General features: G+C 40.7%; 2 protein-coding genes across 5 annotated transcripts in view; both read left to right on the forward strand.

Annotated features, from left to right (window-relative positions):
* Positions 1-87: 87 nt before the first annotated feature.
* Positions 88-19,982, forward strand: NDC80 (NDC80 kinetochore complex component). Of its 3 annotated transcripts, none has more exons than XM_077352661.1 (17): positions 88-157; positions 1,937-2,048; positions 3,091-3,207; positions 4,069-4,195; positions 4,699-4,871; positions 8,174-8,276; positions 10,400-10,489; positions 11,477-11,570; positions 13,531-13,637; positions 13,763-13,907; positions 14,532-14,737; positions 15,119-15,271; positions 15,900-15,989; positions 16,451-16,543; positions 17,153-17,283; positions 18,766-18,868; positions 19,739-19,982. In XM_077352661.1, the coding sequence occupies exons 2-17, from the start codon at positions 1,948-1,950 to the stop codon at positions 19,859-19,861; spliced, it is 1,956 nt and encodes a 651-aa protein (XP_077208776.1). In that variant the 5' UTR covers positions 88-157; positions 1,937-1,947; the 3' UTR covers positions 19,862-19,982. The 3 variants fall into 3 exon arrangements, with proteins under 3 accessions (XP_077208776.1, XP_077208775.1, XP_077208777.1); XM_077352660.1 differs by having other exon boundaries at positions 91-236; XM_077352662.1 differs by lacking the exon at positions 88-157 and adding an exon at positions 194-369.
* Positions 19,983-22,624: 2,642 nt separating this feature from the next.
* SMCHD1 (structural maintenance of chromosomes flexible hinge domain containing 1) overlaps positions 22,625-24,520 on the forward strand; it is a 90,691-nt gene continuing 88,795 nt past the window's right edge. The window contains exon 1 of one of the 2 annotated variants that reach the window (XM_077352659.1): positions 22,625-23,005. In XM_077352659.1, coding sequence (XP_077208774.1) covers positions 22,874-23,005 — 132 coding nt within the window. In that variant the 5' untranslated portion in view covers positions 22,625-22,873. The remainder of the gene's footprint in view (positions 23,006-24,520) is intronic. The other variant, XM_077352658.1, reaches the window with a different exon arrangement.

Consider the following 24,520-nt stretch of genomic DNA (forward strand, 5'->3'; position numbering starts at 1 on the left):
CAATCACGCCCAAGCCCACAGTCCCGGCCAATAGAAACCGACTTCCGATATACCTGGGAAGTGACGTCCTTGTTTAGACTTCGGTTTCTCCCACCCCCTCTCAGAGTCTTTGTTAACGTTTCCGATTGGCGGGCGATTTTGAAAACCACCGAAAGCGGTAAGCGGCGGAGCTCCTTGGGCGGCCTCGGGGGACTTCTGATTTCGGCAGGAGGGAAGGGGCCCTCGTCGGGATTGAGGTTTGTATTTGGTTTGGCTGCGCTTCTGTGGGTCTAGTCTGAACTTCAATGAATCGACGGCCTCGTTGACGCCTGTTGAGCGCTTCGGTTTTTCCTCGGGCTCCGGCTTTGTGACTGCCGTCTTTTTCAGCGGGCGAGGTGGTTTCATTGCCTGCCGTTTGCTTCTCTAGTCGGGAACTGAACTGTATTGTGGGAGTAGGGATCATGATAGGCAACGGTTGCCAGCCTCCCGGTGACACGAAATCTCCCAGAACTAAAACTGCTCTCCAATTCCCTTTGGGGAAAATGGTTGCTTTAGAGCAGGGGTAGTCAAACGGCGGCCCTCCAGATGTCCATGGACTACAATTCCCAGGAGCCCCTGCCAGCGAATGCTGGCAGGGGCTCCTGGTAATTGTAGTCCATGGACATCTGGAGGGCCGCCGTTTGACTACCCCTGCTTTAGAGGTTGGACTGTATGGCATACCCCGCCGAGGTCCCTCACCAGCCCCCCCCCCTTCCACAGTCTCCAAAAAGTTCTCAACATGAAGCTGGTATCCCTAGAGCTAGGCTGACTTATACCTTCTGTTAGGGGTGTAAATAGGGCATTTTTAGTTATCTTTATCTAATGACAAGCAAAAAAAACAAACAAACAACCTCTAGTAGCTTGATTGTTATATAAGTTTAGGTACAAAATGGAAAAATTTGAATCACGCTACAATGTGGTGACGTACAACCAGCAGTCTGTGACATTTTATGCCAACTTTAAAAAATATGCAAGCTAAGTACTGTGATCATTAAAAGTAGGTATCATTGGTGATTGTCATGAACCCCGATTCATGCATCAACTTTGATCCCGGTCTCTCCTGGCCAGCTAAAGTCATAAATCGCCTGTTAGTTCCTAGCCTCCTCTGCATATCAAAGCAACTCACAACATATCAAAGCTCCCCCTCTGACCTTGCCTGGTTCTGTGGAGACTCAACATTTGCAACAATTCAGAGCAAAGCCTGGGCCAGATGGCTCTTCTGAGAACCATTGTTTTTCTCCTATTGTCCTGCCTTGCCAGTCCCTCCTTTAGTTGGTCCCCTGGGTAAGTACCCCTGGGAACTATTGATCCTTTGTTTCTGCCAAAACGTTTGCTCTATGAAGTTTTACAAGTAGAAACTTCTGTATTGATCTGTGTAATAAAGATCAATTTCAGATCAACTTCTGTATTGATCTGTGTAATAAAGACTTTCATCTGGATCAACACTGTGACTGTGGTCTCGCGAGCCCTTTTACCACGGACTTTGCTTGGTTACTTCTGCCTGGTTCCTGACAGTGACAATGTAGACCATGCTTTCATGGAACGCTGGGGTTTCTTGATGGCCTTGGAAGAGTTTCCTGAATGGGTGGAAGTTAATTTTAATGTTTTTTTAAATTCATTAAACATTATTGGGTGATATGACCATATATGGTCCTGTTGACCCCCCCCCCCAAAAAAAAGGAGCCAATAATGGACCTGGAGGGAGTGGGAAGGGGAAAATGTCCTTGGTGGACATGTGCACAGCTGTGCTTCCCAACCATGTTCTGCATGATTGTGCCACTTCTGGAGTTTCTTGAAACCTGAAGAATGTTTCAGGGATTTCTAAATGGTAAAAGTTGATAAGGGCTGATATAGACATTTCTAAGAATTCAGTGTGTGTAAAACAGGTGCCTGAAAGTAGCATCAAATTGTCTTGCAGTTCACCCCACGATGAGCCGCAGTTTGAGTGCTAGCCGTATGAGTGGCCGACAATCAATCCAGCCTCTTAGAGTGCAGGATATTAACAAGATGGGCCTCCATACCCCACAACCGTAAGTAATGTATCTTGTGATGAGATCTCTAGTTGAGAAAATATACAATGAATTCCAGAGTAGAAATTTTAAAAGTAAGGAGATTTGACACTTTCTTGAAGTTCCAAGAGCAAAAATTGAAGCGTCAACGAATACAATAAATTAAGGTATTTTTGAATGATGACAGTAATTTTATTTCTAACGGCAATAGTAAAAGATTGTATTGGAAGCTGCATTTTTTAAAAGTAAAGGCACAAATAGTAGAAACAACCGAATTTGTTTGGTAAGAAAATATACACTCCTAATATTTTTGACTTTCAAAGTTTGAAAATGTATTAATGAGAATTAATTGAAAAGGATATGGAATGTTCATAATACTCATATAAATAAATTGAAACCAAATCCTGGAAAGACAGAAGTAATGCTGGTTGAGAAGATGGCGGTCTTCCTTTCCAATTTTGAAGAGGTTAATTGATTCTTGATGACTTAGTGAAGAACCTCAGGGTTACACTGGACTCAGCACTATTGCTGGAGAAGCAAGCTAATGCACCTGCAAAAAGGGCTTTCTTCCAACTCAGCCTAGCTTAAGAAGGGTCTACTTACCTTGATACAGCTGATCTGGCCTTGAGCTATGTCCTGTTGACACTGAGACAAGATTACTGAAATAAACTGTATATTTGTCTGCCTTCAAAATGTGTTTGGAAACTCCAGCTGGTGCAGAATGCTGCAGTTTGACTATTTGGAGGTCCGTGGAACATGCATATTACTTCCATTCTGCAGTCACCCCTCTGGCTGCCCATCAATAGTGGGCTCAATTTAAAGTGTTGGCTATCACATACAAAGCCCTTCATGGCCTTAGATCCTCATATCTGTGAGACTGTCTCTTCCCCTACCCTCTTCCATGACAGTTTCACTCATCTGAACAGGGACATCTTCAGGGAAGCAGCAAAATTAAGAACTGCCCATGCATAGGGCAGTATAAAAATTTAATAAATAATAATTCCCTTGAGTCCCAGTGAGAAAGACAGACTATAAATAATGCAAATAAATATTTTCTTTCAAGCCAAGACCGGACAACTTTTGGAAAGCCAAGTGTGGGAAAGCATGCTCCAGGGACATCAGAAAGAAAAACCAACATCTGGGGGGCATCTGAAAGAAAAACTTCCTGTTTTGGCAAAAGGTAATGTTGCAGAGCCATGGCCTTCAACTTGAACTTATCCATAGTAAGTTAACTGAAGAACTTTTGCTTGCCACCATTTTGTTTAAAATGAACATATATTTACGTGAAAATGCAGATCAGAAGGATGAAATTCTGTATCAGTCTGTGTTCCAAGATAAAAGTTCTTATAACTTCTTATATCACTGGAGGTAATGGTACTGCTTTACTCTGCTCTGGATCGGCCTCACTTGGAGTACTGTCTTCAGCTTCAGGCACCCCAGTTGAAGAGGGATGTAGACAAACTGGAGAGTGTCCAGAGGAGGGCAACAAAGATGGTGAGGGGTTTGGAGACCAAGACGTATGAAGAAAAGTTGGGGGAGCTTGGTCTGTTTAGCCTGGAGAGGAGACGACTGAGAGGGGATTTGATAACCATCTTCAAGTATTTAAAAGGCTGCCATATAGAGGATGGAGCAGAGTTGTTCTCTCTTGCCCCGGAGGGACAGACCAGAACCAATGGGATGAAATTAATTCAAAAGAAATTCCATCTAAACATCGGGAAGAAGTTCCTGACAGAGCAGTTTCTCGGTGGAACAGGCTTCCTCGAGAGGTGGTAGATTCTCCATCTTTGGAAATTTTTAAACAGAGGCCAAATAGCCATCTGACAGGCTGATTCTGTGAAGGCTTAAGGGGGTGGCATTTTACAATGGATGAGCCGATAGGGTTGTGTAGGTCCTGCATAGTGGAGGGGGTTGGACTAGATGACCCATGAGGTCCCTTCCAACTCTATGATTCCTTTATATTCAAGTAGTTTTGTTTGTAAAATTTGTAATTTTTTAAAGAATTTTTAAGAATATTACAGTTACTTTGCCATCTTGATTCTAGAACAAGTGGACCTGGAAGTTTACGGAACAGCCAATATGGGGCATTTGGGAGTATGGAGAAGATCAAGGATCCTAGGCCACTTCATGATAAAACATTCATCCAGCAGTGCATCCGGCAGCTCTGCGATGTGGGTATCTAGTGAAATGTTTGTGTTTCGGCTGGAGCTACAACATTTCACTGACTAAATAACTTTTTTAAAGATTGACTGATTAAAATGGTGACCTTCATTTAACTGGGCAGTATTTAAAAATATGAAGTACTTTAATACAAAACAGAAAATAGGGGCAGTCTTGGAAAAGCCCTTTTCTTGGAATCCAGCCAGAGGTTATGTCTAACAGAAATCATGTCAGGGAACCCACAACTCAAATGGTGTTAGAGGTTATGTTTAGCTTGGCCTTAAGATGATGCTTCCCAAATTAAAATGCATATGTTATACAAAAATGTGGTTTTCTTCAGAATAATTTCTTATACAGGTAGATTAATATATATTAGCATTTATAGGATAGATTGATGGAGATTTCTTAATTTGATGAGCATCCTGTTTTAGGTCATAAAATGGCTTTGCAGTGCTTTGTAATATAGCATGAAATTTCTCATATATGATGGTAATAGATCTGTCTGTTTCCCCAGTTTCTTGTATCATATGGATATGGTCCCAATGTCTCTCTCAAGTCGCTTCAGGCTCCATCTGTTAAAGACTTTGTGAAGATCTTCAGTTTTATTTATGGGTTACTATGTCCTTCTTATGAGCTCCCTAGTACTAAGTTTGAAGAAGAAATCCCCAGAATTTTTAGAGAGCTTGGGTAAGTACCAGAACAGATTTCTTACATTTTTAAATATAAAAGAAAATTAATTACAGTATTTAGAGTACTTTATGGATAACCATTGTAATGCTTTTTTGTGATGATACTGCCTTGATCAGTTGCTTCTTGTTCAAGGTTCAGTTTTCCAGTTGTGTCCCAGTTTTCAGAAAGCAGGAGTAAATAATATACTTAGCCATTACAAACACAACATGTGACACAACCTCCTCATCTCCCTCATTGTCTTTATTGTGTGATCAATTGAACTCTTTGTGGCAACAATACACTGTCGTTAAATTGATTAAATCAAAGTGTTTACAAAACTCCTTTGTTAGGATCTGGTCTCAATGGCTGTAATTACAATGTTAAATTTCAGCAATACACAAATTCCTTGCAAAAAAAAGGTAAAATAAAGGAGCAAACCTAAACAGGTTTACTCAGAAGTAAACCAGAACCGGACCCAGAGGGTGGCAGTGGGGAATGAGTTGTTGCGCTCCTGTAGGCTCCCTTGTGAAGTCCTGTGGGGGGGGGTGCTCTCCCCCACCCTTATTAACATCTTTATGCGCCCTCTGGCCCAGCTGGTTTGGGCTGGGCTGTTATCAATATGCCGATGACACCCTGCTCTATCTCTTCATGGACTCCCCATCAGAATCATTCATTTGATGTTTGAAAGCTGTGGCTGGATGGCTTGACCAGAATCGCCTGAAACTCAACCCCTCCAAGATGCAAATCCTGTGGCTGGATAGGAAGGGGGTAGAACAGGAAGCACGATTGTCTGTACTAACCAGGATGCAACTGATCACCGCACTCCAGGCCAGGAATCTGGGAGTGATCTTGGATGCCTCACTGACCATGGAGGCACAAATCAAGAAAGTAGCCGGCTAGGCGTTTTTCCACCTACACCAGGTGGGGCTACAAGTGTCCTATCTGTCCACTGAGTACCTGGCCATGGTGATCCTTGTGATGATCACCTCCAAAATAGACTTCTGTAACTCGCTCTACGCAGGCCTACCCTGACCCGGAAATTGCAGCTGGTGCAGAATGCAGCTGCTAGGGTCCTCACAAGAACATCTTGGAGGGCCCATATCCAGCCTGTGCTGAGGCAACTGCAGTTGCAGCCCATATCCGGTTGAAGGTTATGATTTTGACTTTTAAGGCCCTTCGCAATCTAGGACCAAGTATCCGAGGGACCTTCTGTTGCCCTATTTCCCTGCAGGGCCTTGAGCTTTGTGGATGCCAATTTATTGGTCATTCCCGACCCTAGGGAAGTTCGCTTGGCCTCAGTCAGGGCCAGGGACTTTTTGGTCCTGGCCCCGACCTGGCAGAATGAGCTCCCAGGAGAGCTGCGGGAGCTATCTGCTTTCCACAGGGCCTGTAAGATGGAGCTTTTTCCGCCAGGTCTATGGTTGGGGCCGATCTAGGAAGAAGACCTGGTGCCCCCCCCCCCCTTAGGAAGTATGACAGCCTTTGAGCACCTGGCTGTGACTTGCTGACATAGTAGCCCTCTACTGCCCAATGGCAGGTGCCCTGTTCTGGGGAAGGACTGTTTTCCACCATGCTGGGGTTTTATACTATTTTATTTTGTTTTAATGGGGTTTTAGTGTGGAAATTTGTTGTAACCCGCCATGAGCTGGCATGCTGAGACTGGTGGGTAAGAAATGTGAGAAAACCACATTGAATTATTATTATTACAAGACAGTGTACATAAGATTGTACCCAAAATATTAAGCATAAATTTTTCTACAGTAGCTAAAATAAGCTTCTTTACTTAAGCTTCATTCTTTACTTAAGCTTTACTTAAGCAACATGTGGGCAACAGTTATCCCCCCAAAATGACAAGAGCAAAGATGGATGCCTGATAGAATTTGCTTGTAACAAACCTCAAGAGTTAAAGGTAAAGGTAAAGGTAAAGGTATCCCCTGTGCAAGCACCGAGTCATGTCTGACCCTTGGGGTGACGCCCTCCAGCGTTTTCATGGCAGACTCAATACGGGGTGGTTTGCCAGTGCCTTCCCCAGTCATTACCGTTTACCCCCCAGCAAGCTGGGTACTCATTTTACCGACCTCGGAAGGCTGAGTCAACCTTGAGAGTTGCTGATGCCAAATAGTGGCAACAATCTTAAAATAAAAAAAATCTTAGTTTTTCTGGTTTGGACTTCTCTTGAGCAATGGAAAACTTAGACTTAAAGAAAAACAGGATCTACTAGCTATATTGAACATATTCCAATAATCTGTATTGCAAATTCTTTGTTGACCATCTCCAAATTGTAAAATGATATTCCTAGGATCAGATCTGAGCAGCCAGCAGCTTTCAGCTCAATAGAACTATACAGCTGGAAGGAATCCCCAAGGGTCATCCCCTTGACAATATAGAAAATTCACAGCCACACACACACTCTTCCAGTAACCCCTGCTCTATGCCCAGAGGAATTTAATTTATCATTACTTGCTTTAACGTGAATTAATTCTGAGATTATTTCCAGACACATTAAAAGTACTTTTCTTGAGCTGTCTGTGTTTCTCTGTCAAAAGATTTTTTCCTAAATACCTTTGATGGACTCAATCCATATTTGTTCAGGAATCTAGACAACTATATATTAATGTCGGAGACATTGAAAGTTAAAATATATTTGTTGGGGATATATTTGTTGGGGAGCTCATTTCACCAGGCTAGGGGCACGGATGAGAAAGCTCTGGCTCTTGTCTGAGGCCAGATGGATTTCTTTGAGGCCAGGCTTTACCAGGCTGTTATAGTGCATGGAGCAAGTCACTCTTCGGGGAGTATAAGCAAGCAGACAGTCCTTGCTGTACACAGGACTCTGACTGCATAAGGCCTTGAAGGTTAGTACCAGCATCTTAACCCTGATCCAGTATTCAATTGGTAGCCAGTGCAGTTGCTGGAGGACGGGAATAATAATGGTTCTCCATAACTTTAATAGAACAAGGATACTTTAATCATCAATCAACGGGATACCTCAATAACAGAAACAAGTTTTCATTGTAAAAACAAATTCTTTTTCTCACATAAAAATGTTATGGCAGCTAGTCTGGCCAACTTGCTGGTCTAGTCATTCTTTCACTCTGTCCTTGAATTACATGAACAACTTGTGGCTTGTAATCAATCCCACTCAGGATTTTAAGATCATGATATAAAAGAATGTCAGTTTAGTGAATGTGCTGGTGCAAAACATAGAAATGAAATTGATTTTACCTGACCATACTGGTAAATGAACCTCAAATTGGTGCATAGAAATTGTTACTTCTTTTAATTGGAATGTCCCATAACTGCATTGCTTTTTCTTGTAGATATCCCTTTGCATTGTCAAAAAGCTCTATGTGCACAGTGGGAGCACCACATACTTGGCCTCAGATTGTAGCTGCTTTAGTCTGGCTGACAGACTGTGTCAAGGTACCACAAAACTGACAACGGATTTCCAGATACCTTTTGTATGTGATGATTTGCCCTCCTATGAAGTACTTGGCTATAAATATAACTGTTAAATATAATTCTTATAAATATAAATATGTAAATAGACTGGTAAACTTAGAATTCGTAAGCTTGAAGCCGAAAAGCTTTTAATTGGGTAGCTCTGGCTGTAAAATTTTATGGTTACTTCATAATGGTTGAAGTGTTATGGTTGGCCCAGAGGAGGATTTCCAGGAATAGAACAGAAGGCAGAACAGCTTTTGTTGATTGCAGACCCATAACTCTAATCTCCCGTCCTAAGGAGGGTACCATTTCCCAAAGAAACAGTGTTTTGTGGAGAGAGAGTGTCAACAGAAAAGAGTGAGGAGCTTATACTCTGCTGATATAAATTGCTTCTCTCAGCAAAGATTACAATGGGATGCATCCTGTATCTTGGAAAGACTAAGTAAAATCAATATTATATGGAGAAAAGTTGTTTTCTTAATAGCACATGTAGAATAATTTTTTTAATATTTTAAAGTATTTAATACTGAAATTCTAAAGTTAGGGTGTAAATGTTAGGTGATTTTAATTCTATCAGCCAGAAAGCATGTGGGCAGCTTGCCCAACTGTGGAGCTGACAACTAATTACTTTTGTCAAGGGAGCAACTTTCTCTTTCAGGTACTCAGTGAGTCTTTTTATATCTATATGAGACAGAAAGATTTAAAAGTATGTGTTTCTGTTCAGTTTAACCACTTTTGTCTGAGAGCAGGAGTTGAGCCACCAGTTAAGTCACCTGAGATAGGTGACTTGCTAGTGAAGGCAACAGACAAAGCTGAAAGGATAGTGGAAAAGCTGTTATAATTTTTTTCAGAAAACTTTAATGCCACCTTTCCAATCAAGCCAGGACCCCCATAGAAGCAAACAATGAAGAGCATTTAAACAAGCTTTTAAACAGGCATATTATAAAAATAATTAAAAAGAACAATTAAGCGAAAGACACAAGTGGGCAGGAGGATCAGTAATGCTAAAAGAAAACAACTAAAAAGTGTACCTTATATATAAGAGTAAGTCAAAAAGGTTTGTTACTAGGGTTCCAGTTAATATATGCATGGGTTTATTCCAAAGAAAACATTTATTCCAAACAAAATGGTTTTCTTGGAAAACACAGAACAATAATGGGTACTTAAAACTACATAGGCCAGGAAAGCTGCACTGAGGAATTTTCCCATAACTACAATGCACCTGCTCATTCTTCAATGGTAGCAATGTCTGTACTATGAGAATTTCAGTGGGAAATCTTACCCCCCCATCCACCCTACAGCCCTGATCTTGCCCCATCAGAATTCTTTTCTGTTCCCCAAACTCAAAGAACATTTCAAAGGAACAGTATTTGAGTCCCCCGAGGATGCCAAAACTGCCATTTTGATGTGGGGTAAATTGAAGAGTGCAGGATTCTTTGGGAAAGGATCAGAGAGATGGAAACAACACTTTCAGAAGTGCATAGACTAGGATTTCTTGACCAGGTCATGTGAAACCCTGGGGTTTCTTGATAGCCCTGGAAGAGTTTCCTGAATGGGTGGGAGTTAATTATTACACATTTTTTATCAGGCGATACAGCCATATATGGTTATGTTGAGTCTGGAGGGGGAGGGGCTTTGAGTGGGCATGCACACAGCTGTGCTTCCCAGCCATATTCTGCACACCATTTCTGGGATTTCTTGAAGATTTGGGATCTGGGATTTCTGAAGAATTGTTCAGGGTTTCTCAATGGTAAAAAAGTTGAGAAAAGCTATTGTAGACCTAGAATGGAGGTTATGTCAAGAAACAGTACCTTGACTTTTTGATATTTTTGTTTAATAAAGGTTTCTATGATTTTGTAGCAATACTTTTTGACTTATTGTTGTAACAAATGACCAGTTAAATAATTTAAAAATAAAGGTTTTCATACGTGGTTCTGTACTACTTTGTGTCATATGCCTACTAGTAATATTTGCCAAACTATTAGTAAAAAGGGTATTTTACCATTAAGAAAATACAGTAATACAAAATGCTTAAGTTTCAAAAATAATTACAGGAATATCGCTAACTTACACACATTGTTACATTTCTTTGTGTAATCTAGCTGTATTTAGCTTTAAAAGAAAACCCACCATCATTTGATGAAGGACAGAACTTGGGGGGAGAGACTGAAGATGGAATTGTACACAGCAAGGTATTCTGATCATTTCCTACTAAGTTGCAGTAGTGGTGGTTTTTTTTTTAGATATTTCTATCCCACTTGTGTCCCCAGTGGGGCCCCATTTAGTTACATCATTCTTCCCTCTTCCATTTTATTTTCACAACCACCTCCCAATATTGTGGGTTGGGCAGAGAATGTGATCCGTTATCATTATCTTAAGAGGTTAAGATCTGAGAGTGCCATTCCTGAAGATGTTTCCTATTTAGCACCTTATACAGTTTCTTCCAATGCAGGCCCTTCATATAGGAAATTGCCCTGCTGTATATCCATAGTCCTTCTTTCTGTAATAGTTTGTACTCTGTTTATATGTTCTAAAGCAATATATAATTGGTCTATTAGTTACACAGGCTGCCATTTACACCTTCTTTGGTGTGAAGCCACGGCTTTGCCCCTTTAGCTGTTTGGGACTTCACCATTTGAGGCTTTTATGCCCCTACCCTGCAGTAGGTTCTTCAGGCCTCAGAATGGGTGGGGAAGGGTGTGTGTCACCTGGTTCCTCCTTGCGAATAGACATGACCCTCTCACAACCTTGAATTGCCCATTTTTATTTCCTTCTCAGCCTGTTGTATAGGACCTCCTTTTATTCCATGCTTGCTTCTGTCCCTACACCCGTCTGCCAATCCCAGCCTCCATCCCTCTGCACCCTGTGCTCCTACTGGTCCACCTCCCTGTTGATTCAGGAAAATGTAGTTGCTTAGAATGAACGTTGAGTCCAGTGAAACCTTTAATACCAACAAAGTTAAGTTTTCCTGTGCAAACACACTTTAGATACAGTGACATTCAGAAGCATGCTTGCACATAAAACCCTTACTTTGAATAAAACTGGTCTTAAAGGTGTCACTGACTCAAACTTTGTTCTGCACCCTCAGGCCAATGCAGCTGCACACCTGAATTATGCTTAGAATGACCATCTAGATTATTTTGCAGACTTGACCTAGACTTGTGTAATTTTCTCCCCAGCTTTTTTTGGATTATTCCATAAAATGTTATAACCACTTTATGAGAGGTGGAGACACATATGAAGAATTTGATGCTGAAATACAATCAAAATTAAGTAAGGTTTTTCAATTTTAATATTTTAAATATAAGGCAGAATATAAAATATTAATATTCATATTTGACATACCTCACTTTCTTTCCTATAAACTAGGTGCTCCAGGAATTTTTGACTAGGTTTCAGGTCGTCATTTTGAAAGAACCAGAGTGTGTGCAAACTTACCTGAAACTCTAGCTTTATATTAAAGAACTAACATTGAAGCTGTTGTGTTTTTTAGTGCCATTGGAAATAGAGTACAAGGATCTGTTTTACTAAATACCCAAATGCATGAATGGGAATTTCATCTTTAATTTCCTTTCTACACACTACTTAGATATGTTAATCTTAGCAGATTTTTCTTTCACCATAAAATGAGCTAGCTTTCTAATAGAACTTTCATATGTGTATTTGTCTGATGTGAGTTGAATTCATTAGGACTTACTTCCAGCAAAGTGTACTTAGGCTTGCAAGCCTACCAGCAGCATTGTAGGCAACTGTGTTACAGCTCTAGTAGAAGGCTGTGTGGACTAAGCATAAGAAGGTATTCTTCGCACATTAGAATTCATGAATCTATTTTGCTTTAGAGAACTGGAACTAAGTGACATTACCCTGAAACATCTTGCATCGTCCATTTTTTCTCTTCATAGTTGAAATTGTCAGCAGCTTTACAATCCTGTGACTGACTTATAGCCACAGGTTTCTCTCCTTGTGGCATGGAATTCAAATAAAATAGATTTGATTAGTTTATTTAGAAGTACATTTCTGGATGAGAAGTTGAGGCAAACTGCTATTCCTTACAGAACTAGATGACTCAGTATCAGTTGTTATGCTGTGTTCTGCAGCTGCATACATGAGGTTGCAAGAAATGGTCACTTATAAATAAGGAACCTGTTCTTTAGCAAGAAGCCTGAAATGTATTTTCTGCTCCATAGTGCTTGCACATATAGACTCATGAACAGAGGTGAAAAGCCATCCATACATTAACTAGCTGTAAGATTCAGTTTATTGAAATAGTCTCGTTTCATTTTGCATTCTCCCAAATATGCCTTTGGTCATTATATGACCAGCTCTTGGTTTCTTTGCAACAGTAACTTCTAGAAGAATAGCTAAGAGTAAAAATTTTAGCAAATTGTCTATCTGGCAAAAATAATCCCTTTTACAGGCTTTGCATGTGCGACAGACTACAAATTCAGCATTTTACACGCCTTTTCTAGCAAGATTTTCCTATCTTTTTCAGTCCAAGTTAGGACCCAGGCTTTTATTGTTCTGCAACAAATGGTATATGTATCTATCTTTGGCAGGCATAACTTATTGAAAAATAAATATAGGTTTTTAAAAATTGGCCACCTGATTCAGGATTTCCTCTAAAACATCCCTTAGATATTAGAAATAGAAGCAACAGTTTACTCTCTAGAACTGGGGTAGTCAACCTGTGGTCCTCCAGATGTTCATGGACTACAATTCCCATGAGTCCCTGCCAGTGTTTGCTAGGAATTGTAGTCCATGAACAGTTGGAGGACCACAGGTTGACTACCCCTGCTCTAGAAGATAGCAGCAACGAGTCAAGGGGAGGGGGTGAATATATCACCTTTTTTACAAATGACAGACAAGCTTGCCAATTAAGAGATGTTCTTGAGGATGATGCTATTGCACAAGAGCTATTGATGCCGATTTATCAAATAAACCCCAAGTTTGTTTTATTCAATTAGTTGTACACCACCCCAAGATGGCAAAGTCCAAGAGGGGTGGTATAAAAATCTCTAATAAAATAAATGGGATTAGATCTAGAGTGAACTTTCCAGTCACAGAATGGAACTTTCCTATACCCCAACCTGCAATGTGTGGTGGTCAGAAATTGGGAGAAAGTGCTAATTTAATCTGGATCCAACCCTTGGTCCTCAAAGGAGGTCCCTAGTGTTATTTGTATTCAGTATATCCAGTATGTTTAGTGGGGTTATTTTGGTTTCTTTCTTTCCAGAGGGCCTATTTCAAGTGGCTGAAAATCGTGTAGACTCACTAGAAGCTGAAGAGAAAAGCCTGAATGAGTTGATTGCAAAGCGTGAGAAGGAAAGAGAAAATGAACCTGTTAGTAAGGGCTGCATGGGCAAGGGTCAGCTACAACAGCTGTATAAAATATTCCTGTGTGTTTGGTTTTAAAACACCTAATTTTGCTGCAATTACTTTTCCTCTCTTTGTTTTTAACGTAAAAGGATCGCCTAGTGACCCTGCGGAAACTGAAATCATCTTTACAATCAGATGTTCAGAAATATGAAGCTTATATGGCCAACCTGGAATTGCATTCAAACAATATTGGTCAAAAGTCAAAGAGTATTGATGACGAGCTTGAGGCTGCTGGTGAGGTCAAAGTGTTAATTGTCAGTAACTTTTTTAAAAACTTCATTCTTGGTTGAAAGAATATGAAATTCTGCAATACACTTGTATTCTTGCCTACACACTAGGGGATTCTAAAGACAGCTTACACACACACAGAGAGCAATGGCAAAATCCAACAAAAGGCATAAAGACAACTTGTATGCAAAAGCATGATCAAAGAAAACTGTTTTCATGTGACACATAGAACTATCTGTTGAATGCTGTGGGAATAGAGCTCAGTAACAAAAAGCCACAACAGAGAATGCTCTATAGGAACCAACTACCTTTCCTCTGAAAGGATGTTTATAGTAGAGCCTCTGAGGATCATAATACTCTGGCAGGTTCATGTGGGAGCATATAACCCCCTGATCCCAGATGATTTAAATGTTTCCCCTTTTATAATATTAATTTATCATGCCTTTCAGTAAGTTACAAAGTTAAGAAATGTAAGGATATTTTTATTCACACACTTAAGTGGAATCTAATATTAACCCACAACAATAACATGCAGATTAATTCTACACCAGCCCAGAGTGTGTGCATGTAACTTTGTGATAGTTTTCTGTTTAGTTGCTAACAAAGCTTTGTTCTTTTTCCCCAATTTAGCCATGGAAACCGAAGCCTTGAAACAGGAGAACATTCGTCTGAAGCATATTTGTGATAATCAGAAGTACTCAGTTGCAGATATTGAAAGACTAAACTGTGAAAGGGAGGAATTGAAACAGGCTGTCAATAAACTAACCAAGGAGCTGGAAACAGAACAGCATCAATTGTGGAATGAGGAATTAAAATATGCTAGAGGGAAAGAGACGGTATGTGAATTTACAGAAACACAATTTTTTGGAACAACCCTACGTATATTCCTAGTCTTGATTAAGGAATTTGCAAGCCAGTCAGGATGGTGCTTGGTCAATTATGTTATGTTTGGCAGGCACTGGAGTCTGCTTTGGAAACAATAGCCCTGTTTTTGATTGGGACCACTGCAACTAAAACTGAAAACTATTCAACAAAGATCTAGGCAGCAGTTAACTTACTATGCAATGTTTGAATTGTACCCTTTAAAACAACATTTATATGAATACATACATTCTGTGCTTATGGAGTATTTTTTTTACCATGTCTTATCATTTTAAAGGGAAATATAACCAGGCTTTAAAGTTGTACTCTCTTTATATCCCTTTCTTCCTTAACAGATTGAAAACCAGTTAGCAGACTACCATAAACTGGCTCGAAAATTAAAACTAATCCCTATAAATTCAGAGAATTCTGGCAGCTTTGACTTTGAGATCAAGTTTAATCCTGATGCAGGGCGAAGTTGTCTGGTCAAATACAAAGCTCAGATTTATGTAAGTTGGCATGTGTTACAGTGAAATCTCATTTTTAAAAGCAATTTCAAATTTAAGATAAACTTCGTATCTAGATTCTAATGTATTAAGACAACATATTTCAAACATAGACAGTTTGCTCTTCACAGTCATGGGCAAGTAGAAAATTATTCCATGTTTGTTTTATAGCATAATAGCTGTAAGCACTGTGCTTATTGAAATATCAATCATTGCTTTATAATGCTGTGGTATATTACCTGTTCATATTTTATCTTAAGTGTGTTAACTTTAAGGTATATATGCCAGTCACATACTTTCAGCCTCCCCCTCCCCCCCTCACCTGGTCATTGCAAGGATAGAAAAAGAAAAGGAAAATGTTGAAAGTTGCTTTGCATAGAGAAGTGGGTTATATGAACAAATATTATAGTTTTTCCCTATGTGGGCACATAAACAGGTTTGTCCAGAGAAGGACATGATCAGGGTTCTGGGCAATTTGGTGTCATGAGTACTCTCCATATATCAATTTCAGTCTGAGTTCTGCTTTTTAAAATGCTTCACTTGTTCTAAGAATGCTATACGACCAGTGTGATTCCACCTATGAATACAAACACTTCATCATAATTGTCTATGATTTATACAATCACTGCAGACTCCTCTTATTCACCTGATAAACAAGACTGAAGAGGAGATTGCAAATGCTACAAAGAAAAAGAATTCATTAGAGGATACCTTGGAACAGGTGCGTGTTTCAACACTTCTGCCCCATCAGAAGTCCTTTACACTAGATACTATAATCAAGAGCCTATATATAGCTCTGTGATGAGGTTTATGTAGTTTCAAGTTGTCTACAGAGCTTAAGCGCAGGTAGGTTGTAACTGTAATGGGAACAGATAATAGAAACGTAAAGAAAGCTGGGCAGATCTTTGGGGCCCTTACTAGCTATAATCTGATTTTATTCAATAGATGCAACCGCTGCATTTTTCAAACTTTGATCTACATGTAGGCCACTGCTATTTTTTAAATGAAATGTAGATTATTCAGATAACATGTCTGATAAGGTCCTTGATTCCACATATTTGGTGAGCACTTGGATAGCAAACTCTAAAGATAAGCTCTATGCTGAATTCTGAAAGCACTACATGCTTCTTGGGGAAGCGTTCTCCCTGTTAATAACTTTTAATTAAAAGCATGTTCTTTAAGTTAAGGACAATGGAAGCAGACCAAAATAGCTGCGTGAAAATGCTGAAGGAAGAAGCCCAAAAACTTGAAGATATTTGCCAGCAAAAGATGAGGGTAAGTGAAGTGATTTTTAGACTGATGTGTACACTGGCAGATCAGCTGCTGGCTTACTTGGGATTATATCTATCTGTAAATATATCAGATATGTTTTTGACATAGTGTAGTAGTTAGGGTGCCAGACTAGGTTCTAGAAGACCTGTGTTTGAATCCCCATTCTGCTATGGAAGTTTTCTGCCTTTGGACTCTCAGCTTAATCTAATTTCACACGGTTGTTGTGAGCATGAAATGGAAGAGAGAAGAATAATGTAAGCTGCTTTAGGTCTCAGTTGGAGAAAAAGTAAGCTATAAATGAAGTAAATACTTTTTGATGTTGGGGTGTGAATAATAAAACTTTACAATGACTACTGTTTCACCCTAAAAGGAACAGGCAGAACTACTTGGTATCACATAACTCTTTGCATTATTCCCATACTCCCTCCAGAATGATAGTTAACTCCTAATAAATGCCTTAAAGGAAAAGATGTAACTTTGTACATAATTCAGGGATTGGAATAAGACTGGATTTTACCCTTCGCTTTAAAGAGGGAAAACCCTATTCATATTCTTGTATCTAAACACTGAACAAACTACAATCCCATTAAAAGATTCACATACTTATTGCAGGAGTTTGAGGAGGAGCAAGAAGAAGGTGCCAAAGAGCTGGAATTGATGGAAAAACATAAATGCTTGCTTGAGAGTGGAGTAAATGAAGGCGTTAGCAAAGCTATGAAAGAGCTGCATGAAATTCGATGCCGGTAAACATGATTTGCTGCTTGTTTTTTCATAGCTGCTTATTAATTTTGTCACTTCTTATGCTTTCTTGCCTCCACTTTGTTTCAATCATGTTGGTTACAATGCTATGCACATTTGTGTACCCCACTTCTTCCTGTAGACTCCTAGTTGAGAGAAGAAATTATGACTGGAGTGAATTAATGGAAGGAGAGTGAAGCTTCTACTGCTTCTATTAGAGGATGCTGCAGGGAGCAAAATAAAGAAAAATCAACATGTAAATGTTCACATTTCCCAAATATAACATAAAATGCTAACTTTTTTTTTCCCTACAAGGAGGTAGAAAATCAAAGCAGGAAAACATGTATAAAGATGATCAAATTTAAGCAACACAGTCAGAATCAGAATTGATATAACTCCCTGCCCCTGCTCCCAGATTGGCTGGCACTTTTAACATTGCAGCTCTCAATATTTGTGGTAGTGCTGGAGTTATTCAGAGCCTGCTGCTCAGCAGACTACACTGTTCTCTGCACTTTTTTTTCAGATAGCACTCTCCTTTTCTCAGCCAGCTTCGATTCCTCAGGGACAAAATGCTTTCCTTCACAACTCCATTAGACCAATCTATAGTGTTATATTTGGAAAGATTCCATAAAAAATTGTGGAGCTCTTTTCTGTTAAAAGTATTTTACAGTGGCTTTGCTGTACATGACACTATAAAAAGAAGCAAAAAAGAGGTCTCTGCCTTAATATAGAAGCCTAAATAGTGTGGATGTGTGTATGAATATGAGTATGTAAGGATAAGGATGAATATGAGCAAATGTAGTAGTGTACATAGTTTTGTTCCAGAAATGGAGTTAAATCATAGACATTGTTAAAAATGAATTTTGAAAGATGAGGGAGAGTGCTCTGTCTTCCCTAGTGTAATGGTATTTAACTGATAGTTTGAGAGCCTGTTGGGGTATAGCGGTTAAAGAGTGACGGACTCTAATGTGAAGAACTAAGTCCCCATTCCTCCACCTACAGCCAGCTGGGTGCCCAACAGTTCTCTTAGGTTGTTCTTGCAGAACAGTTCTATTATAGCTCTTAGCTCCACCTTCCTCACAGGGTGTCTATTGTGGGGAGGAGAAAGGAAAGATATTCAAATTCTTTTTTTTTTCAGTATCTTGCTATTTTACTGTAGTGAGGAGGCTTTTCTATGTAGCTTCACGCAGTAGTATCAGGCCCCCAATAAATTTTCTTAGCAGGTGACACATCCTAGCTAATGTTTTAGTAGAGAGAGAACTGAATGCCCAAACCTGTTTTGATTTTTTTAAACCTGTCTCAGTTTTTCATCCTAGATAGCATTAAAATATTTAATGCAAGAACAAGCTCCTTAAACATCGCTAAAGTATCTTTGTTGACTTCTGTACAAGAAACAAAAACCACAGTTCATCACATTGCTAAGCATTCCTAAGATCAGGTTCAACCCACCTGTGTTGGATTGTGTCCATGATGCAATTACTTTTCAGATACCCAGTGGTTAAACAGACAACATCAGAAGAGACCAGGAAAGTGTGTGAAAATCTACAACATCTTCTGGAAGTGATATGTACTCACATTGATGATGTAGAGGTAATATTAACTTTAACCATCATTCCAAATTTTAAGATCACCAAGCAACACCAGTCTGGGATTCTTTAAATGCTTTTTCATCAATGAAAGTTCATGCACGGTCTGACACATGTAGACTTGGGTCAAACCATGTGCACTTCCAAACTTAAAAGTGGTAGGGACAAACAGAGTAGTCAAAGCTACTGTACATTTTCCCACACAAATACTGGCATTCCAGCTTTTTTAAACACTTTATTTCAACCTCAAGTAATTAAGATTTTTTGGGGGGGGGGTCAATTTGGAAATAAGACAAAAAGATAACAAACTAGTACTAAGGCTATCTTCTTTTAAGACAAGCAGTTCAAACCAGTAATCCAATCTAGTCCTTCTCCCAGAGTGTGGATAGAGGTTCACATCAGATTGGAAACAACACAGTTAGCATACATTTGCATCTAGATGGGCGAAACTGTATTCCGCTTCCTTACAATACCATTCTTAGTGGGATAGATCCTAGGCACCATCAATGAAACAAGTAGATCTCTCTCACATTCCCTTAAGCTCCCACAGGGCAAAGATGGGAGTTCTGGAGACTTTCATGGCCCCAAGCAGCTGCTGGTCGGAGGGGGAAGGGTTTGAAGTTACCTTTCACTGCCAGTTGTCAGTGGAGCTTTTCATTCCCATGAAAGAAGCAGAAGGGCAACTTCATCAGCTTCTGCCTGTTATGTGGCATCTGTCCATGTGGCATCACCTATTTAGGGTTCCTAATACGTGGGGGAGGATCAGCATGTGTCATCTGAGTATTGAAGTGAGTCAGGTTTGACTTTTTTCTGTACATAACTGAAACAGAACCCAAGAACTATAATTTGACCTGTTAATATAATTTCATTCCAGAAGTACCTGAGAGAACAGGATGCAAAGTTTGATAGACAATTTAATGAATTTATGTCTGAAGACCCATTGGCTAATTTGAGAGAGATACTACACAGCTACAAAAAGAAGACAGATAATTTATAGTCCTCAGACTAATGATATCTGCATAGACTTCAAAGCTTCCAGTCACATCATAACTTTGTTTTATTGCCATGACTGTTAATTTTTAGCCTAATTATACAATAAAATTGCTTGTGTCAAAATATTTATCCTCTTAATAATGTAAATTATTCCCTAATAACCTCATCCAAAAAAGGTCTGCTAAAGAGCACAGAACTATTGAACTGAGTGAATGCTGCTTCTAAATAAAGATGGAAAGGTTTATTTTCAGTTATATACTTTTTCCATTTGCAAACTGATTAACCTAGTATACAGAAAACAGCCCTAAGCTCTTTCTCATAAAATGATTTCAGCTATAGTTTTGCTTGCCTGATTGATTAAGACTACACTATGTAAGATTTTTTACAAATTTGATCCAGGGAACCTTGATTAACTAGTCAGACTTGTGAAATTTAGTACTTAGCATTTTAAGATAAAGCATACATTTGCTACAGCAAGCATGGTGTTAGTGAGTCCTTTGTGTCTGTGTGTCATGTCAGGATGCAGTTTTGTGGTGAGTGCAGATTCATGAACAACTTCAATTTAGGCAAGATGAAAGTGCTAGTGAGCAGAAAATCTGACCTGGGATTAAAAGTGGATGGGATAGCACTCCCCTTGAAGGTTTGTATTCCAGGCACAATCCATGCTCTACACAATTCAATCCAGGCACAATTCAAATTGCTCTAGGACTAAATGATTTGATACTAACATAATCTTGAAAAGACAGAGGAAAAAGGCAGACGAAGGATTTCAGATTGATAGCAAACCTTTTTGGACCTAAAGTACCCACTTGATAATCGAGTCAAGAAACAGATTAACAAAGCTAGAATGGTACCCAGAGAAAACAGATTGCAAGATAGTCGCAAAAGAGACAATTATACTACCTATGTGGTCACATACAGTTCTCAACACAAAACATGTCAATGCATCAGCAGCTGCTTATAACCTCTACTGGGTAATGAAAGTTCTATTTCCAAGTACTTGGGGGGGAGGGGGAAAAACATTTTCTTGTGCACAGATGCCTCTTCAAGCTTGCAATAAACCCAGATGCCAACTTTGCTGCTACACTCACCGAGACAACACAATCACTTGACCCAACATCAAGTACACCATGTCAGGCTTATTCATATGCTCATGTTCCAACATATGTCCATAAAAACAATGTCCCTCTGTTCTCTAGATACAGGCAAACAGGTAAAACCTTCAGAACAACACACTCGCCAGAACTTTGATTCTTTTCTCACTACACATGGTGACCCAATTCAGTACAGTACTGTTTATTTCTTTTATTTTGCATAGTGGATTGCAATGTAATGAATACTAGAATGTAATGCAATTACAAATAGTAAATTGGAATCTGTTTCTCTGGTCTACACAACCAGTTGCCCCACTTCAAAGATGCTACTGCTGTAAGGTTGCCTCCATGCTTGAGAGATGGATAGAGCATATTTAAATAAAACTCTGTTGGTGCTAAAGGTACCACTTTGTTCCTGTTTTCAATGTCACTATAGTCACAAGGTTTCTATTCCAAGTGGAGATCATCTAAAGTTTCTGTAGCCCAGTTTTCAATCTTGAACGATAGGTATATTGATGCTGGTTTTCCTGACATGCAGAAAGTTTAGCAAGCAAACTAGCAGCTTTAATATATAGTTAACTATATAATATAGTTATAACATATATAGTTAGTATCCCCTATGCAGATGACAGAAGCCACAGAAATCATATCAGTCATAGACATGGCAAGATTATCTACTAACATTGGTTGGATTCCAGGTTGGGGAAAAAATGACTTACTATTTTAAAACCAAAAAGGTAAAGAGCTTGTTAATAATTGCAGTGTTTTAGAGGGGTACCTTCTTTCACTCCCTGGGATTGATGAATAAGGGGGTTCAGAAATGAAGATCAAAACTATTGACATTCATAGTCTATAGTAATGTTTACAGTTGGATATGTGGGAGCGTATAAAGTAGTTAGCAGCCAAATATTTGTGAGGTGAACACGGCCCCTCAGCCAGGATTCTTGCATTGTAAATATGAGGTCTTCTCAAAAACTACAAATCCTTATTAATTTATTTTATTCTTTGATTTATATCCTGCCCCTCCCAGCATTGCTGGTTTGGGGTGGCTTCAGCCTTTTCTTAACTACTGGAATCGACTGAATTTCTTAGAAGATGCGGAAAGGAAAAATACACAGGGCTGGAATCCCAAAGCCAGATGGCCTACTGATATGCTGTTATGAATTTAAAAGTCTGTAAATATCTGCTGTGGCCAAAAGTTTGCTGTCCTTAAGGTTAGAGCAGGAATTACAGGTGATTGCCAGACTACAGCAATTCGCTCCCCGAGCGTAGAAGGCAGCTTTGCAGGGTGGACTGAATGCCATCTCCAGAGCTCCTGCCGCACACCCCCTGGCAAAAATACTCCTCTTCCCACTTCTCCATCAATTTCCCGCACCAGAGTTGGAATTCCCGGTTCTCCTTGTGCTGCCTGGACTACGGCCAAGCTTTTCACTTTGCAAAGAAGCGCCTCTCCACACCATCCAGGGCGCCGGTGTCTGCGCCCCATTTATTTCTCACTTGAAGAGTGTCAAGAGGACAATGGGAGGACGTCACTTCTTAAGAGCGCTTCTCTCTTGGTTCCAAACCGCAGCTTTGGCAACGGACGTGACGTTCGAGTCCTCGAATCACTCCATGGACCGTCGGCCGGGCTGAGAGACCCGAGAACAGCTTCTCTTCCGGGTTTGCGAGCGCTCCGCCCCCCTTTGAATTCCTCCACGCTTTTGTTTTCTTCCGCTCAGCGGAGGCCCGCCCCTCCCGCCTGCCCCACATCTGGATGGTCGGTAGACCCCGCCCCCTGCCTGTCTCCCTTCCGCGGCGACCGGCAAGCCCGCTCCCTCCCTTGGCCGTCCCCAAACCGCCGCCCACACGCAGCGCGGAGGGGCCGCCCGGCGGGGGAGACCGTTTCCCGAGCGAAGCCGCTGTCTCCGGCGCGGCGCCCTAACATGGCAGCGGCGCGGGACGGCGCCGGCAGCATCCTGACGGTCTTCGTGTACGACCTGAGGCGGGACGGCAGCGAGACAGTCCTCAACTGTCATGAGGGCAGCTACGAGGGCTTCCGCCGCGCCCTGTGCCAGGTAACGGCATCCGAGGCCGAGGGGGCCTGGCGCACGGCGGCGGCGGCGGCGGTTAATGGGCGAACGCCTCGCGGCGGCACTGCTGCTTCAGCGCACCTGCCAAACTCGCCGACCACCGTGGAGTTCCCCAACGGGAACTTGAGCGCCGGATTGGGGCGGGGAGGAAGCACGAGCAAGAGGGAGGCTTTCCCTGGGGAAAGGCGAGAGAGAAGTCGAGGGGATGGGAAAGGAGCTGGCGCCCCTTCGGAGCAGCTCGGGGCGCCTACGATTGTCGGGGCGCCGAGAGAAGGGCGGCAAAGCCGTCTCTATCTCCCCCCCCCCTTCTCCTCGGAAGGGCCCCGCCGCTGTCAGTTGAGGGTGCGGCGACGGTGGCGTCCTAAAGCTCCGCGCGAGGGACAGTTCATAGGGAGAGCTCCTCGGAGACTTCCCCCCAACCTCCCGCGTCTCCCTTATCGGCGTCAGGCGTGGTATTCTAGGGAGACTTAGACTTGCAAACTTCAGGCGAGATGGAGCCTTCAGCAAAGCATGACTGGGTTGCCACAAAAGTCTCTTCTCACTTCCCCCTCCTCACCTTCACGTGTTCTGGTGCGATAGTTTTCAAAAAAAAATTTCAGCTAGAAAGCATGCCTAATTTAAATTAGGACTTTTGTCGATTTCATAATTCTGTCCCATACATGGCTTGTAATATTTTGATAAATCTATTCTTTCAATAAAAAGGAAACTACTCGTGATAAAAATGTAATGAGATTCATCTTACAGGAGCCTGTTATAGTTCTACTCCCCCAACCATGTTATAAGGCACAGTATTGTACATATCAGCCCACATTCAAAATAAAGTATTACATTGACACTATGTAGCTTGGTAAGTTCAAGTACTTACTAAAATCATTCAGATGGCTTGTTAGTTAAGCTCTGTATAACGGCAACCCCCATTACATAAAATCATATGCAATGCTAGAGACCATGTCATGTATCGATTAGTATAAGCAACCGATGCCATATTGTTAACTGTAAATCGGTGTTTTATTGGAATTCTTTTATTGATAGTATTGGTTTTAATGGTTGTGAGCCGTGGCAAGCCAACTGCTGGGAGCAACTGGATAAAAGTCAAATAGAGAGATGACTCAACTGCAGAGGTTGTTTAGTAGAGCATTGACAGCGATGCTGATTCTGTGGCTCACTATAGTAATGAGCCATGGTAATGAGATGTTTCACTTCCTTGGTAATTGTGCAAGCGTCAGTGATAGGTTGTTCTGTTTGTACTTTGTGAGCAGTTTCCTGCCATAGTACAGAACTTCACTTTTATCAAAAGTCACTTAAGTTGTATTTACAAATGCAGACTTTTTGAATATCTGGCCCAGTCAAGTCTTTCTGAAAGGCAAGTACTGTTGCCTTGTATCTTATGCACATGCCATCTTTGTTAAAGAAGAAGCAAAATGCATTGGCTGGGCGAGGCTGTCTTTTGTAAAATACAGTATATGGTGAATCATAAATGAAACTGAAAGCTAGGAGTGC

Source organism: Paroedura picta, chromosome 9, assembly GCF_049243985.1.
Source record: "Paroedura picta isolate Pp20150507F chromosome 9, Ppicta_v3.0, whole genome shotgun sequence".
NCBI classification, from domain to species: Eukaryota; Metazoa; Chordata; class Lepidosauria; order Squamata; family Gekkonidae; genus Paroedura; species Paroedura picta.